The sequence below is a fragment of the Stegostoma tigrinum genome, chromosome 11 (assembly GCF_030684315.1).
Source record: "Stegostoma tigrinum isolate sSteTig4 chromosome 11, sSteTig4.hap1, whole genome shotgun sequence".
Lineage (NCBI taxonomy): Eukaryota > Metazoa > Chordata > Chondrichthyes > Orectolobiformes > Stegostomatidae > Stegostoma > Stegostoma tigrinum.
This window is the reverse complement of record NC_081364.1, coordinates 26,492,563-26,509,693: the sequence shown is the minus strand read 5'-3', so window position 1 is coordinate 26,509,693 and position 17,131 is coordinate 26,492,563. Positions and strand designations below refer to the sequence as shown.

General features: G+C 41.8%; 1 protein-coding gene across 3 annotated transcripts in view; it reads right to left on the bottom strand.

Annotated features, from left to right (window-relative positions):
* Positions 1-17,131, bottom strand: part of fbln2 (fibulin 2) — a 187,020-nt gene that overhangs the window by 126,962 nt on the left and 42,927 nt on the right. For all 3 annotated transcript variants that reach the window (XM_059649858.1, XM_059649859.1, XM_059649857.1), the window contains one exon: positions 1,497-1,673. In XM_059649858.1, coding sequence (XP_059505841.1) covers positions 1,497-1,673 — 177 coding nt within the window. The remainder of the gene's footprint in view (positions 1-1,496; positions 1,674-17,131) is intronic.

The following is a 17,131-nucleotide window of genomic DNA, read 5'->3' as shown; positions in this document are numbered from 1 at the left end:
GCTGGGGAGAAAGAAAATTGCAGATGAGAAGCTGGTGACACAGACCCTATAGTAGAACTATAAGTTTGACCTTTGACTTACACAATATACATAGAGATTTTTGGGAAGGCACTGGCGGCAAGTACACAGTAGGGGCTATCTTATAGGGTACACTCTCTGTATAAAAAAGTTGCCCCTCATGTTATCGGAAGAAACAGGGCAAGGGTAATTAGAATAACCACCTGGTATCCTGCCAGTTCCCTTTAGATTCATTGACACTCTTCTCATTTCTTTGCCCCCGCTACAATACTCCTATTGGAAAAAACAAAATGAGCAATCCTTGGCTGAAACAGCCTGCATTCCTAATGAAGTGTCAACTGAGTTACAAAAATATTCCTACCTATGAAACAGAAGCCCAGACAAAATGGAAAGTGGGTCATATACCCAGTATCTGTAAAGAAAACACACTGAGAATTTGAGAATGGGTGACACGTAAGGCAGAATAGCAAGCAGAAGTCCTGGCAGTGGAAGAGAACTGGAAATTCAAACTGCCGCTGGGTCAAAATTAGGATACAGGGGCTCCCCAAATTACGAATGTCCAGCTTTCTAATGCTTGTGCTTATGAATGTGATCCCATACAGGGCTGCAATTTTAAAGATCTGACATACAAACATTTCCTGTATATATGAAGAGCTGCTTTACATCGTCTTGCATTGTGCTCTAACTTCGTACAAATCAACTTGCAAATGGAATTTAGACAGAACCCATTCGTAAACCAGGGACTCCTTGCAGTTTGATGCACGACAAAGCTCCCTCTCTAAATTTTAGAAGATGTTCACACTCACAATCAGCCACCATAATAATGAGTGAAGTAGCCGATTTCACACTGATGAGTGTCAAATAAGTCTTATGCTGGAATTTGTTTGAAACCCGTGAAGCCGAGTTGTTGTGATTAAAATAGATGAATCGTATTTCTGCCTTAATTGTGTTATCAAAAGTTGCATAGATTGCACATTTTTGAAATGTTCGATCCATGAAAAGCAATTTTGTCAGTGGTCAAGAGAAAATAACAACCCATGATGATACTCCTGCAATCCTTTAAGTTTTAGCAGATAATTAATCACTTAAACAGCGTTAATGTTGAAAAGTTGTTTAATCTAACCCTGAACTACACGATTGTAATTGATGATAGCTAAACAACAGCAGTTAAATCCTGATTCGCCCCAAACCATTGATCATACATATTCAACTCTGCTACCAGTGCTGCATTGAAGGCTGGGAATCAGGTCTTAAAGTGGCAGCAAATGGATCACAAGAAGGTAAGAAGCAGGCTCTGTGCTTTTTCATTCTATAGCTCCAATCTATCTTCAACATCAGGCCTTTAAATTCTCAGCTCTTTGTCAGGAGTAGGCATTTCTCCATCTTCCATGCAGGAATGATACTTTCCATGCCTTCCACCCCCAGATCTTCATGCTCATTCTTCTGAATTTTCCAAATTCAGACTCATTGTAACTTACCATCTACTTCCTTGTGAGTGGTTTTCTCTGAGCTTGTGCTGGAATAGTTGAGATGCTGTGATGGAGCTGGGGTGTATGTAGTCGGGGTTGTGGATCCCAAAGGTGTGGCAGCAGTTATGAATCTGGAAGAAGCCAGGTGATCCCTGGAGTGGTTGGCTTCTTCATCCAAAGCATTTCCTATGAGGTTAAACACAGAAGAGTATATTTAATTGTGACTTTTTTTAAAAAATCACTCATGTGACATGGCTTAAAGGATCATTTTGACTGTAACTTTAGGAAGCATTTGAAGCTGATACCACATTTGATGAGCTTAACTAGACCTTATCAAACCTTTGGTATCTCATCTCTAATCTTGTTATCTCTCACACCCATTACTAATTATTTAAAAGTTCCCTCCTCATGTGAACTTAGGTCTTACAGTGTCAGTGCTCTTCCTCCAGTTTCTGTTCTGGGCAATTCATTAGAGGTAGCACAAATTCAGATATTAGTAGGTACTCACTATATATGGTGAGAACTGGGATGAATCAAACTGAACAAAGTACACATCCTCACAGTAATAAGTTGAATAAAACAGACAGGGAGTTTATTTCAACTGTGTCCTGTGTTTACTCAGAATTGGGATGGAATAACGTAGCACAAAGGGATGGATTGACATCAGTAACCAATGGTGATGATCGTATATTGGTCAACTTTATGCTGCAAATATTAACAAGATAGGGCTTAAGTCAGAGTTATGCTGATTAAATTCTACTTTAAGACGCTTCCTATCTGGAGAGGGATCTTCAAGCAAGATTTCCCATTCAACGAACAGATAAGACCAAATTTATAGGTATGCGTCTTTATGTGGTAGGGAAGTTGTGTATTGTGGAACAGAATCCTATGATTCTGAGACTTTGGTGGTGCTACATAGAAATCCTAGAACATTCATGGTTAGGAGATTCCCTCATCAATCTACAGAATTCTAAGCATGAATGCTAATAGGACGGGCAGCAGTCACTCCCTGTTTATTTTACACTGGTTTACTACACTATTAGAAGACCAGTACCCTGATCAAAATTTATTCCAGAATCAACATCACATCAACAGTTCATCTAGTTGCTGTCACAATGTGGTTTGTGGGAAATATGTCATATCAGTGACTTAATTTCAAAAGTATAATATTGACTGCAAACTTTGTGCTTTGTGATTGTGAAAGATACTACATGAACACAAGTCTGTCTTTTTGTCATTTGTTCCAGAATGCCAGCCCTCTATGCTCCTTTGGGAGACACAAAGGAATTTAGCAAGGTCAGTCCAGGAGCAAAAGTAAAATACCTATTCACGGTGAACATTCCTTGCAGCCAATTTAAAGCTGTACCAGCCTTAAGTTGTTTAGCTGTGATATTCTGTTTTTTGTTGTAACTATGGAGGAACAGACATGAACAAATCCACCAACACTCCCACTGTATAGATTACAAGCCCAAGTATTGACTGATATAAATGAAGTTGCCATATAAAGTGACCGTGCCTACTTGCAATGTTGAAATCACGTCCCTACTTGTTTTATCTTCCTTCACAGGAAGCCATTCACTCTAGTAACTGGGAATCACCAGCTACACATAGTTGACAGCAAAACGCTACTCACAAGAAGAAGAAATACCCTACAATCTTCGGGAGACAAGCCATCAAATCTCTCATAGTTAGAGATGTTAAAGAGCAAGTGACCGTCGGTATCTAACCAGATTCAAGGCTTTCAGATCTTTCCTGGAGCATGGAAACTAACTTTTCTTTTGTCTGATCCAGCTGTCTGTATAAAATTCTAAAATCACAATTTCTCCTGTTCGACTGGAGTCAATGATGATGGAGAAGAAGATGAGGAGATTGGAGAGGACAACATACTTCACCTCTACTTTACTCATCATATTTTTACCCACCCCATCATTTGTCCCTATTTCTCCAACTCACCAGGAGAGAAAAATTCACCTTATGCAAAGTTGAGTAACATCTGATGCAGTGATGGCAGAAATGACAGTATTTCTGCATGATATCATCATTCCATTTTTTCTAAATGTTTGTCTGTTCAGAGGTGGTTCTATCCTTTTTTTACCATTCTTCATGAATGGAGAAAAACTAATATTTATGACTCTGGCCAAAATCCTATTTTGCTATTTTTGCACTAGAAAGATTGTTCTGTTTGTAGGCAGTTCTTTTTGACTATGCTTCTTGATGTTGCCACATTCAGGGATCAAAGCAGGTCTCCCCAGCAAAGCATTTTATTTTTCAATAAAAATGCTTTACCAATCATGAGAGACGAGACATTTTTCTTGTAATCCAGTAAAAGTCTGTGTGCCAATATTGCTTGAAAAATACTCTTCCTGCAAAAAGCCACAAAAATTAGCATGGTGGCAACAATGACAGCTGTTGGTAAAGAAAACTGGCTGCCGTGCATGCAAAATATAAATTGCAGAGTTAAGTATCACCATGTTTTGGAAACAGGGAAAGAGAGGAATAGCATGTATTGAGTTTAAGGAGATCAGGACATAGCTCAAGCTTAAATTGTGCATTCTGAATGACTGTTACATATGCTTCATATTAATACAAAAGTCTTACAAAGTTACAAAATGAGTCATGCATATCATACATACAAAGATCAGAATTCTGGAGAATAATTGACAAATCACTAAAAATCTGACCCTGTAAAAACATAGTGGAAGTTAAAAACAGTCATGAATAACAGGTATTTTAATTCTAGGGATCATTAACATCTGACTGGAGGGCTTTCCAACAGATCACATCAGCAATGGGAAGGAAGCCTACCCGTTTTCTGGTTGTAATTTCAAGGGAGCCCCCAGAGGCCTATTTAAAGCGGAAATGCATTTCTAAAAGCAAGGTTTCATTCCCATCTGGCAGATTGTTCTGTGAGATTGGTATGGTAAGATTTGTTACAGAAAGTCCCTAAGGGCTCTGAAGCCTCCCTGGAGGTCTCTGTGGAAGAGGTAAGGCAAAGCAGAGATGTACTCTTTCAGACGATTGTAATAATTGACATACACCTCACCTGGAGAGGGATGGCTGAAATCTTCAGCTCCAGGAACATTACCGCTGAAGCCTCAATTCTGTGCCAGAAATGTTCCAATTAACTGACAAAAGCAGCGCAGGTGAGTACAGCTCTCCATTTCTCCATCACTCTTCCCCCTGTGTGATTTCTTTCACTGTATCACATCCTTCAACAATCGATACAGGAGCGCCCTCTCAACCTCTGTGCAAACGACACCCACTTCTTGCTTGTCCCCTTCACAGCAAGCACTGGCAGACCTCTGTTCTCACTTGGAGAAGCCTTTGCAGCATAGAGTAATATTCTGCTGACTCCTTCATTGTTTTGTACTCCAGCCACTTACATTTTTTTCAAAACTACCCAAGCCTGCTTACATCTAACTTCTTCCCCCTCTTAGCATTGCATAAGACACACACATAAGCATCCTTCTTTTGACTATCCACTCACAAATTGATTTCTATTTATTCATGAAAAAAATGAAGCAAAAGGAGGAGTAAGACCAGTATTTGAACACCAACCTTGATGATCCGCCCCTGCTAGAAGGACAAGCTCCAGGGTAACCTGAGAGTTGAACAGATGATACATTTTGAAACTGGAGCCCTAATTAGTGCAAGTAGCTGACTATTACTAGTACCTCAAAAATGCACTCTCAGCCATCCTTTCCGTATCAGGCTGCATTGTGAAGCAGGTCATCTGTTGATCTTCAGTATTTCAGTGCTAGGCTAAACTTGGACTTTTGTTTTCCTTCTCTTTACGTGTTTCCCAATGTAAGGACCTTCAAGGGAAAATACTGAGGAGTACAGTAAACATCTTTGCATCTTTACTGGTATGGGCATGTATTCACAGCATGTCATCCAGTTATTTGTTCCATTTACACTGTCCTTCAAATTACTGAGAGATTTGCAATGATGTTTAACTTGCAGATTGATTTGGCTCCATGCAGCTAAATACATAAGTGTGGGGGAGGAACTTGTTTGCAACTGTGATAAAACTGAAGAGTGAAGAAAGAGATGAAACAGGAACCACAAATTGTGATTGGAATTGATTATATTATGTAGGAACTGTCGAATGAATTTAGCTGGTGGTCTGTTCAACTGGACATATTTGCAGAATTGTTTTATATTTGTGAAGTCATGCTTTTAATAGGACCCTGTAAATACAGGAAAACCTCTTCCAAGTTCCACACACTGTTAAGCAGAGGTGGCACATCCTCTGTAAGTGGAATTTCAAATATTTGAATTCACCACAAGGTATGTGCCTTCCAGGTTGTGAAATGGTTGCACTTCTCAAGCTCAGTTTTGGAGTTTTGGTTAGTCATGTAACATTTAGTAAAATTTACAATCCTCTGTTTATCTGTTCTTACATCAATGGCGTTTTGATAAACTTACTCCATTACATCAAAACACTAATTAATTGCTAGTAATAGTTTAATGGTGTTGTCCTTTAAAGAGAAAGAAAATTAGTAATATGCTACTCCTATCTCAAAATTACCACCACTTTTATCATGTGCAGTTTTAGTCTCCCTACCTCAGAGGGGACCATGGAAGCAGCGAACCAAATATTCACTGGGCAGATACCAGAGATGGCAGCACTGACCCAAATGGAAAGATTGCCTCACCTGGGTTTGTACTCACTACCGTTTAGAAGAATAAGAGGGGGTCTGTTTGAAATGTATACAATTCTAACAGGGCTGGACAGATAGATGCAGGGAGTATTGTGTGCAGTTTTGGTCTCCTGGTCTGAGGAAGGACATTCTTGCTATTGAGGGAGTCCAGCAAAGGTTCACCGAACTAATTCCCTGGATGGCAGGACTGACAAGTGAGGAAAGACTGGATAAACTGGGCTTATTTTCGGTGGAATTTAGAAGAATGATGGGAGGGAATCTCAGAGAAACACATTAAATCCTGATGGGGTAGTAGGAACTGCAGATGCTGGAGCATCTGAGATAACAAGGTGTAGGGCTAGACAAGCACAGCAGGCCAAGCAGCATCAGAGGCGCAGGAAGGCTGACTTGGTCGAGGCCTGAAACATCAGCCTTCCTGCTCCTCTGATGCTGCTTGGCCTGCAGTGTTCATCCAGCTCTACACCTTGTTATCTTTAATCCTGATGGGACTGTATAGGCTAGTTGTGGGAAGAATGTTCCTGATGTTGTGTAAGTCCAGAACTAGGAGTCACAGGGGTTCATTCAGGACTAACATGACGAAGAATTCCTACACTCAGAGTTGTGAAACTGTGGAATTCTCACCCAAAGGAAGCTGTTGGGGCCAGTTTCTTAGATATATTCAGGAGGGAGCTGGACGTGGCTTTTGTGGCTAAAGGGATCAAAGGGTATGGAGAGAGAGTAGGAGTGGGATACTGAGATTGCATGATCAGCTGTGATCATATTGAATAGTAGTGCAGGCCAAATGGCCTATTCTTGCACCTATTTTCTATGTTTCCTTTGGTTGGGAAGTCTAGAACCAGGGATCACAGTCTCAAGAAATGGGGTAGGCATTTGGGATTGAGATGAGAAAACATTTCTTTGTTCAGACAGTGGTCACAGTAAGAGGCTGAGTCATTGAGCATATTCAAGAAAGAGACTGAAACATTTTTATATGTTAAAGGCATCGAGGGGTCTGGAGAGAAAGTGAGGGCAAGGCTTTGAGACAGAGGATCTTACTGAATGGTGAAATAGGCTCGATGGGTCAAATATTTTACTCCTGCTCCTAGATTTAAAGTTTCTAAGTTTCAATGAACAATTTCCAGGAACAAGTGCATTACAAAGTGAGTGACAGCATTTTATGTTCCAGCACAGTTGTTCAAAAGATATACTCATAAGATGACAGCATCATGGCACCCGCCTGGATTACTGCTTTCTGTGCTGATCACGTTTCAGCTGGATATGAGTTAGGTGAGGCTGCCTCCCTGTTGATTGACATGATGCTCCTGAAACATTTTTTTCTTCACCCTTTGAATACCACAGTCATTATGTACAGTTTTGGTCTCTCTACCTCAGACAGCATATACTTACCATGGACGTAAGGTAGCAAGGGGTAAATCAGTCAATGCTGCAGATCCCCATTCCCTCTCACACTAATTGTTGGTATCCTTCACAGAAGTCGTGTAATGGTTGGACCAGGCAAATTGAGCATTAGGGACCTACTTGATGCAACTGTACACAACAGACTGGAAGACGTGGATGAGATTCTCCAGTAATAACCTGGAAGAAGCCTGAGGTGAAAATGTTCAGGACAGTCATGGGGAAGGAAGGACCAGCACCCTTGCCAACAGACATTTGAAGTGAACATCGAACAGCAACTGCCTTCCTGGTGAAGCATAGGCTCCTGAGGCAATCCAAAAATGTTGGCCTTCTGAGATAGGTGAGGTTCTCATCCTCTCAGCTGTTACTTCAACAAAGCAATAAAGTTAAAATGGTACCAATGTCAAGTGAGAGTTTACTCACAAAAACAAACAGAAATAAGCAATCTCTAAACATTTCTTGAAAATTCACATTTATAGTAGTGCATTCAATCATCACACAGTGCCAATCTATCAAAGTTTTGCTCAGCAATGTGTGCTTTCAGCCCATTCAATTAAAATCACGATAAGATCCTAATTACATCATAAGACCCTGTTTGTATCCATTCCTGATGCACTCACTTGATCTTCAAGACAAAGAGGGGGTAGAGGTGAGTGTAGTGGCTATCACTAAGGAGAAAACACGAGAGAAGCTAAAAGGTCTGAAGATAGATAAATCACCTGGACCATGAACTACACTTTATAGGTCTGAAGGAGATTGCTGAGGAATTGTGTGCTAATTTTTCAGGAATCACTGGAGTCATGGAGGGTCTCAGAGGACAAGAAAATGGCTAATGTAGCACCATGTTTACGAAGGAAGGGAGGTAGAAGACAGGAAACTATGCACACATGAGTCTCGGTTGTTGGTAAGATTTTAGAGTCCATTATTAAAGATGAGATATGGCATACTTGGAAATGCACGGTAAATTAGAGTGTACTCAGCATGGCTTCATTGAGGGAGATCATGCCTGACAAATCTGATACAATTCTTTGAGAAGGCAATGAGCAAATTAGACAAAGGAAAGCTAGTGGATGTGATCAATTTGACAATAGATCAGAAGGCCTTTGATGAGGTGCTGTACAAGAAGCTGCTAATTAAGGTAAGAGCGCACGGTGTTAAGGGCAAGGTACTGGCACAAATAGAGGATTGGCTGACTGGCAAAGGCGGGGGGGTCTTTGTTTGGATGCCAGCAGGTGACGAGTGGAGTTCCTTAGGAGTCAGCGTTGGGCACAGCTATTCACATTATACATTAATGATTTGGATAACAGAACTGAGGCAGTCAGTAAGTTTGCAGCTGACACAAGATAGTTGGAGGAATCAGTAATGTTGAGGAAGCGGAAGGCTGCAGAAGGATTTGGACAGGCTAGAAGAGTGAACAAACTAGTAGTAAATGGAATACAATGTGGGAAAGTGCGAGCTTATGCACTTTCAAATTCATTGTCACAGAGGGCTGTGGAGGCCACATTCTTGACTCTATTTACGATAGAGATAGGCTCTTGATTGGTAAGAGGATCACTTGTTAAAGGGAGAAGGCAGGAGAGTGGGATTAAGAGACATATCATCCATAATTGAATGGTGGAACAGACTCAGTGGGCTGAATGGCTTAATTCTGCTCCTGTATCTTACAATCTTATGGATGTGCTAAATGAAATGAAATTACTGGTCATCACAAAAACATGGTAAATCACATTGATGTTTACCATCATTCCTTGTACCCATTCACCCATTCACCCTTACAACCTTGTAAAATATAAATCCTCAAATCCTGTTTTCATTTTCCGTGGCTTTGTCATCTCGCAAGCAGCTTTTTGAAAATCTATATTCCTGAAGCATCCAAATCTCCCTGTGCTTTCACCTCACCGAGAATATTAATGTCAACTTTACCAAAACACATTATTTCAAACATAGCAGCACTAAATTGCCACTTAGTCAGGAGTCTGATGGAATACCCTCCAGTTACCTGGACTGGAGATTTAACAACCCTCAAGAAACTCAATATCATTCAAATCAAAGTATCCTGCTTGTTTGGCACTCCATCTACCATCTTAAACATTTGCTCCATTCATCAATAACACATCAAGACCATGGTGTATGCTATTTATAAGATGCACAGCACAATTCACCAAGGTTCCTTCAACAACACCATCCAAACCCACAACCTTTGCAAACTAGAAAGACACCATCATTTGTAAGTTCCCCTTCAAGAACACACACTATCCTGACTTGGAACTTTATCACTGTTTTCTCACTGCTGTTGAGTCAGAATCCTGGAACTCCCTTCTGAACAGCATATGGGGTGCAGCAATACCATATGGACTGCAGTGATTCAGGGAAGTAGCACACCACTACCTTCTCATGGGCTACTGTAGATGGGCAATAAATGATGAAGTAATGTCTGTTTTTCATGAATGAATAATTGAAAAGAAAATCAAAGATATAAATTGATATGTAAAACACTTTGCTATATTTGTAAAAATGTGAATGAAACGACAGGAGTGTTGATGTGAAGACAACACTTTATTGCATTTATCTAACGTACAAATCCATTCACTTAGAATGCAGTTAAAAATTGTGAAATATATGCTCATAAAGTTTCTTTCATTGAAAGTTTTGCACAAAGTCTAACAAAGCTTGTCTGGGTAGCCAATGGTATTGTCTTTTTTCTACAAAATGGACTATTCCTAGTTATAGATTGAAGTGTACTTAAAATTATTGATATCGGATTACTTTCCTCAAAACATCAGAATTATATGGCATTGACTGTTCGTTTGGCAAGATGAATAACAAAACCCATCTGAAAATTTTATTAAAATATTATTTATGAATGGATTCATCTTATTTCATGTACATTAAAATTTGTCTTTTTGATTGTTGTTACAAAAGTGTTGGGTCAGTCACAGAGAACATTTTGGAAACGTGAACATCTGGCAGATTTACACTGGTGTAAATCAGTGCTGGACACTGTGAAATGCATATCTAAAATGGGGCCTGCAGGGACCAGAAAAAACATTGAGTTTTAAATTTGGTTTTGCAGCTCAAGCATATGGTTTTAATCTCTGCCTCAATACATAATAAAAGCCTGCAGCAAGCACACATCCATCTCCTCATTTATATTCTGTAGCCCGTGTAGAACAGTAAAGAGTCAACAGCATTTGCATTTCAGCACAAAGTCTGTCATTCTGTCAAGTCTATCATTTATTTCTCGTTTGGCTGTGACTCATTCGCAATTGTCTGTAATTATAGAGTACATCAATAACATGATGGTCAAGTGGTCCTCAGACTTGAATGACTTCAAAGGCTCACCTTGTCAGAAAGGTCAGATTGAATGGTTTAAAAGCAAGCAGGAATTGGATGCATCTTAGTAACGTCCCCACCTCTGAACTAAAAGACCCAGGCTCATGTCTCACCTGCTCCAGAGGTGCATTGTAACACACCTGAACATTTTTTCCTGTCAATATCTAAAAGAGAGTCAGAATAATGTCATAAAATGATTCACTGAGGGATTAACACGGCTCTGATCCCACTAAAATCAATATCAATTGCAACTTTCCTAATGCTGCAACTGTATTGTCCTATTATAAAGTACGTATCCATAGGAAGCTTCGTCGGAGGCTCACTGATGATGTTACCTAGAATGGTGACGAAACGTCGAAAAATGAACCTTCCAACTCAGCGAGCAAACTCACATCCAGAACCTCAACTTGAGCTACAAATCTTCTCAAAACTATTTAGGCAACTTGTTCCTTCCAAGATCCATTCAAGACCTCTGTGGGATGTCTCAGTCCTTAACTCATAAATGTGTGAAGGCTTTTGGAAAGATGGTATTCTGATGCTTGGATCTGTTTGGCATTTGGGGGTTGGGCAGTGGGAGGCTCGAAGCACATTCTGAATATGATATACTGCTTATGTGCCCTGTACAGTTGTAGTAGTCAACAACGGGATGCGATGGACTCTGAGGAACTGGGAGAGTGGCAGCAGTCTTCCAAGAAGGAAAGTGAGGACATTGAGTTGTAGGAGCATCACCTTCAGCATTATACAGCAGCACAGCATCAGGCAGACAGGGCACCTGTTCTAGTTCCAATTCATGTGATCTGGGTGCACAGGAAATGCTCAACCTTTGAAAAGATTCTTCAACTTTAAAAAGTTTGGAAGATTATTGTTAATCCCAGCTGGAGAACAAAACAAATGGGAAAACATGCAATCAGAGGAAGCTCAGAAGGGGGACAAGGTGAGGTGGTGGAAAAGGAGTAGAGTCAATAAACTGAAAAATTCCATGTCCTATACCTTTGTGACAGCATGAAATTCTAGCCCTTGGTGAAAATGTGAGCAGTATGATAGAATTTGGACTTAATGTGTCAAAATGTATTGCTAGTGCACCTTTTTTTTTCCTGGCCAGTAATATCTAATAGCAAACATGACGTACATGCCAACATTAAAAATATGAATGTTGTGCAATGACTGAATTCTGATTGCAAAAAAAACTCTGAGCAAGAGGAGGACATGCATTAGCTGCTGTCACATGCGTGGGTCTTCTCAGCAGCTGCACAGCCACAAGGCTTAGAAGGAACATTGGACTCAGGTAGTTTGAGGGATTATAAAGCTTAACTTCCAAAATAAATGAAAAAAAGTCCCAGGCAACCAGGCAAACCTTCTCAGTAGCCCATTTTGATAATTGTCTGCCTACACTCTGCCTTCTGTGTCAGTGGGATTGACTGTACTCACGCACTTAAAGCCCTGAAAACCATGTGATCTGGGGACTGTTTTACTAAGATGGATCTATTGCATCATGAAATTTCACAACTTAATCAGGCTGTTCAATCCAGCTTTTGGTGTCCAAAAATCTCTCACTTCATTTTCGGGAGGAAAACAAGATAGAGACAGAGAGTACCAGGAGGCTGCCGGGAAGGTAAGGTTTTTCCCACTTTAAAAAGCCTACCTCGAGTGGGAGTGGTCTTCATTCATTTGGGCAGTGGTGTGCAGATAAGGTAAGGCTTTTTCTATTTCATGTTTCTTCATATATATCGTGTCATTGCCAATAACTTTTATCACTCCTTTTTCATTTATCTAAGCTAAGTTTAACAATGTCAGGAGATCTCACACCCGTGTTGTGCTCCTCTTGCTCAATGTGGGAGCTCAAGGATATGGCTGATGTCCCTGACACCTTCACGTGCGGGAAGTGTGTCCAGCTGCAGCTCTTGTTAGACCGTATGATGGCTCTGGAGCTGCAGATGGACTCACTTTGGAGCATACGTGATGCTGAGGGGGTCGAGGATAGCACATTTAGCAAATTGGTCACACTGCAGATTAGGATTGCTGAGGAAGAAAGCGAATGGGTGACCAAAAGGCAGAGGAAGAGCAGGAACGCAGTGCAGGTGTCCCCTGCAGTCATCTCCCTTCAAAACAGGTATTCCGTTTTGGATAATGTTGGGGTAGTTGGCTCACCAGGGGAAGGCAGCAGTAGCCAGGTTCACGGCACTGTGGCTGGCTCTGCTGTACAGAAGGGCGGGAAAAAAAGAGTAGAAGGGTGTTAGTCATTGGGGATTCAATTGTAAGGGGAGTAGATAGGCAGTTCTGCGGTCGAAAACGAGACTCCCGAATGGTATGTTGCCTCCCAGGTGCATGGGTCAGGGGTGTCTCCGATCGACTGCAGAACATTCTGAAGGGGGAGGGTGAACAGCCAGTTGTCATGATGCATATAGGCACCAATGATGTAGGTAGAAAATGGGATGAGGTCCTACAAGCAGAATTTAGGGAGTTAGGAGCCAAGTTAAAAAGTAGGACCTCAAAGGTAGTAATCTCAGGATTGCTACCAGTGCCACATGCTAGTCAGTGCAGAAATGAAAGAATAGCCAGGATGAATGTGTAGCTTGAGAGATGGTGCAGGGAGGGAGGGGTTCAGATTTTTGGGACATTGGAACCGGTTCTGGGGAAGGTGGGACTATTACAAATTGGATGGTCTACACCTGGGCCAGACTGGAATCAATGTCCTTGGGGGTGCTGTTGCTAATGCTGTGGGGGAAGGTTCAAACTAATGTGGCAGGGGGATGGGAACCAAATATTGGACAGAAAAGAGGTAGTAACGAAACCCTGTAGGGAACTAGATAATGAAGTCAGTGTGACTAAAGGGAATAGTAATCGGGGAGCAGATGAACACAAAGTGACAGGTGGTCTGAGGTGCATTTGTTTTAATGCTAGAAGTGTAGTAGATAAGGCAGATGAGCTTAGGGCTTGCATTGGTACCTGGAGGTATGATGTTATTGCTATTACTGAGACTTGATTGAGGGAAGGGCGTGATTGGCAACTAGTTGTCCCAGGATATCGCTGCTTCAGGCAGGATAGAGAGGGAGGTAAAAGGGGTGGAGGAATTGCAATACTGGTCAAAGACAATATCACAGCCGCACTGAAGGAGGGCCCCATGGAGGACTCAAGCAGTGAGGCAATATGGGTAGAACTCAGAAATAGGAAGGATGCAGTGACACTGTTGGGGCTGTACGACAGGCCTCCCAACAGCGAGCGTGAGATAGAGCTACAAATATGTAAACAGATAATGGAAAGGTGTAGGAGAAACAGGGTGGTGGTGATGGGAGATTTTAATTTTCCCAACATTGGGATTCACTCAGTGTTAGGGGACAAGATGGTGCAGAATTTGTAAGGTGTGTCCAGGAGGGTTTTCTAGCGCAGTATGTATGTAGTCCAACTCGGGAAGGGGCCATACTGGACCTGGTGTTGGGGAATGAACCCGGCCAGGTGGTTGATATTACAGTAGGGGACTACTTTGGAAATAGCGACCACAATTCCGTAAGTTTTACAATACTCATGGACAAGGATGAGAGTGGCCCTAAAGGAAGAGTTCTAAACTGGGGGAAGGCCAACTATACCAAGATTCAGCAGGATCTGGGGAATGTAGATTGGGAGAAACTGTTTGAAGGTAAATCCACATTTGACATGTGGGAGGCTTTTAAAGAGAGGTTGATTAGTGTGCAGGAGAGACATGTTCCTGTGAAAATGAGGAATAGAAATGGCAAGATTAGGTAAAGAAACTACCTCTGACATCTGTCCTATATCTTTCACCCCTCAATTTAAAGCTATGCCCCCTCGTGCTCGCCGTCACCATCCTAGGAAAAAGGCTCTCCCTATCCACCCTATCTAACCCTCTGATTATTTTATATGTTTCAATTAAATCACCTCTCAACCTTCTTCTCTCTAACGAAAACAGCCTCAAGTCCCTCAGCCTTTCCTCGTAAGACCTTCCCTAAATATCAGGCAATGTCTTAGTAAATCTCCTCTGCACCCTTTCCAAAGCTTCCACATCCTTCTTATAATGCGGTGACCAGAACTGTACGCAATACTCCTAGTGCGGCCGCACCAGAGTTTTGTACAGCTGCAGCATAACCTCTTGGTTCCGGAACTCAATCCCTCTATTAATAAAAGCTAAAACACTGTGTGCCGTCTTAACAGCCCTGTCAACCTGGGTGGCAACTTTCAAGGATCTGTGTACATGGACACCGAGATCTCTCTGCTCATCTACACTACTAAGAATCTTACCATTAGCCCAGTACTTTGCCTTCCGGTTACTCCTACCAAAGTGCATCACCTCACACTTGTCTGCATTAAACTCCATTTGTCACCTCTCAGCCCAGCTCTGCAGCTTGTCTATGTCTCTCTGCAACCTACAGCATCCTTCGTCACTATCCACAACTCCACCGACCTTAGTGTTGTCTGCAAATTTACTAACCCATCCTTCTACGCCCTCATCCAGGTCATTTATAAAAGTGACAAACAGCAGTGGACCCAACACCGAACCTTGTGGTACACCACTAGTAACTGGTCTCCAGGATGAACATTTCCCATCAACTACTACCCTCTGTCTTCTTTCAGCAAGCCAATTTCCGATCCAAACTGCTATATCTCCCACAATTCCATTCCTCCGCATTTTGTACAATAGCCCACTGTGGGGTACCTTATCAAATGCCTTGCTGAAATCCATATACACCACATCAACCAGTTTACTCTCATCTACCTGTTTGGTCACCTTCTCGAAGAACTCAATAAGGTTTGTGAGGCACGACCTTCCCATCACAAAACCGTGCTGACTATCCCTAATCAATTTATTCTTTTCTAGATGATTATAAATCCTATCCCTTATAACCTTTTCCAACACTTTACCAACAAATGAGTTAAGGCTCACTGGTCTATAATTACCAGGGTTGTCTCTACTCTCTTTCTTGAACAGGGGAACCACATTTGCTATCCTCCAGTCATCTGGCACTATTCCTGTAGACAATGACGACTTAAAGATCAATGCTAAAGGCTTGGCAATCTCCTCCCTGGCTTCCCAGAGGATCCTAGGATAAATCCCACCTGGCCCAGGGGACTTATCTATCTTCACACTCTGTAGGATTTCTAATACCTCTTCCTTGTGAACCTCAATCCCACCTAGTCTAGTAGCCTGTATCTCAGTATTCTCCTTGACAACATTGTCATTTTCTAGAGTGAATACTGTTGAAAAATATTCATTTAGTGCTTCCCCTATCTCATCTGACTCCACACACAACTTACCACTACTATCCTTGATTGGCCCTAATCTTACTTTCGCCATTCTTTTATTCCTTAAATACCTACAGAAAGCCTTAGGGTTTACCCTGATCCTATCCGCCAACAACTTCTCATGTCTCCTCCTGGCTCTTCTGAGCTCTCTCTTTAGGTCTTTCCTGGCTACCTTGTAGCCCTCAAGTGCCCTAACTGAGCCTCACATCTCATCCTAACATAAGCCTTCTTCTTCCTCTTCACCAGAGATTCCACCTCCTTCATAAACCATGGCTCCCGCACTCTACAGCTTCCTCCCTGCCTGACAGGTACATACTTATCTAGGACACACAGGAGCTTTTCCTTGAATAAGCTCCACACTTCTAATATGCCCATCCCCTGCAGTTTCCTTCCCCATCCTATGCTCCCTAAATCTAGCCTAATCTCATCGTAATTGCCTTTCCCCCAGCTATAACTCTTGCCCAGTGGTATACACCTATCCCTTTCCATCACTAAGGTAACCATAACAGAATTGTGATCGCTATCACCAAAGTGCTCACATACTTCCAAATCTAACACCTGGCCAGGCTCATTACCCAGTACCAAATCTAATGTGGCTTCGCTCCTTGTTGGCCTATCTACATACTGTGTCAGGAAGCCCTCCTGCACACACTGGACAAAAACTGACCCATCTATAGTACTCGAACTATAGTATTCCCAGTCAATATTTGGAAAGTTGAAGTCCCCTATGACAACTACCCTGTCTCTCTCACTCCTATCGAGAATCATCTTTGCTATCCTTTCCTCTACATATCTGGAACTATTCGGAGGCCTATAGAAAACTCCCAACAGGGTGACCTCTCCTTTCCTGTTTCTAACCTCAGCCCGTACTACCTCAGTTGACGAGTCCCCAAACACCCTTTCTGCAACTGTAATACTGTCCTTGACCAACAATGCCACATATCCCCCCCTTTTACCATCTTCTCTGTTCTTACTGAAACATCTACATCCCGGAACCTG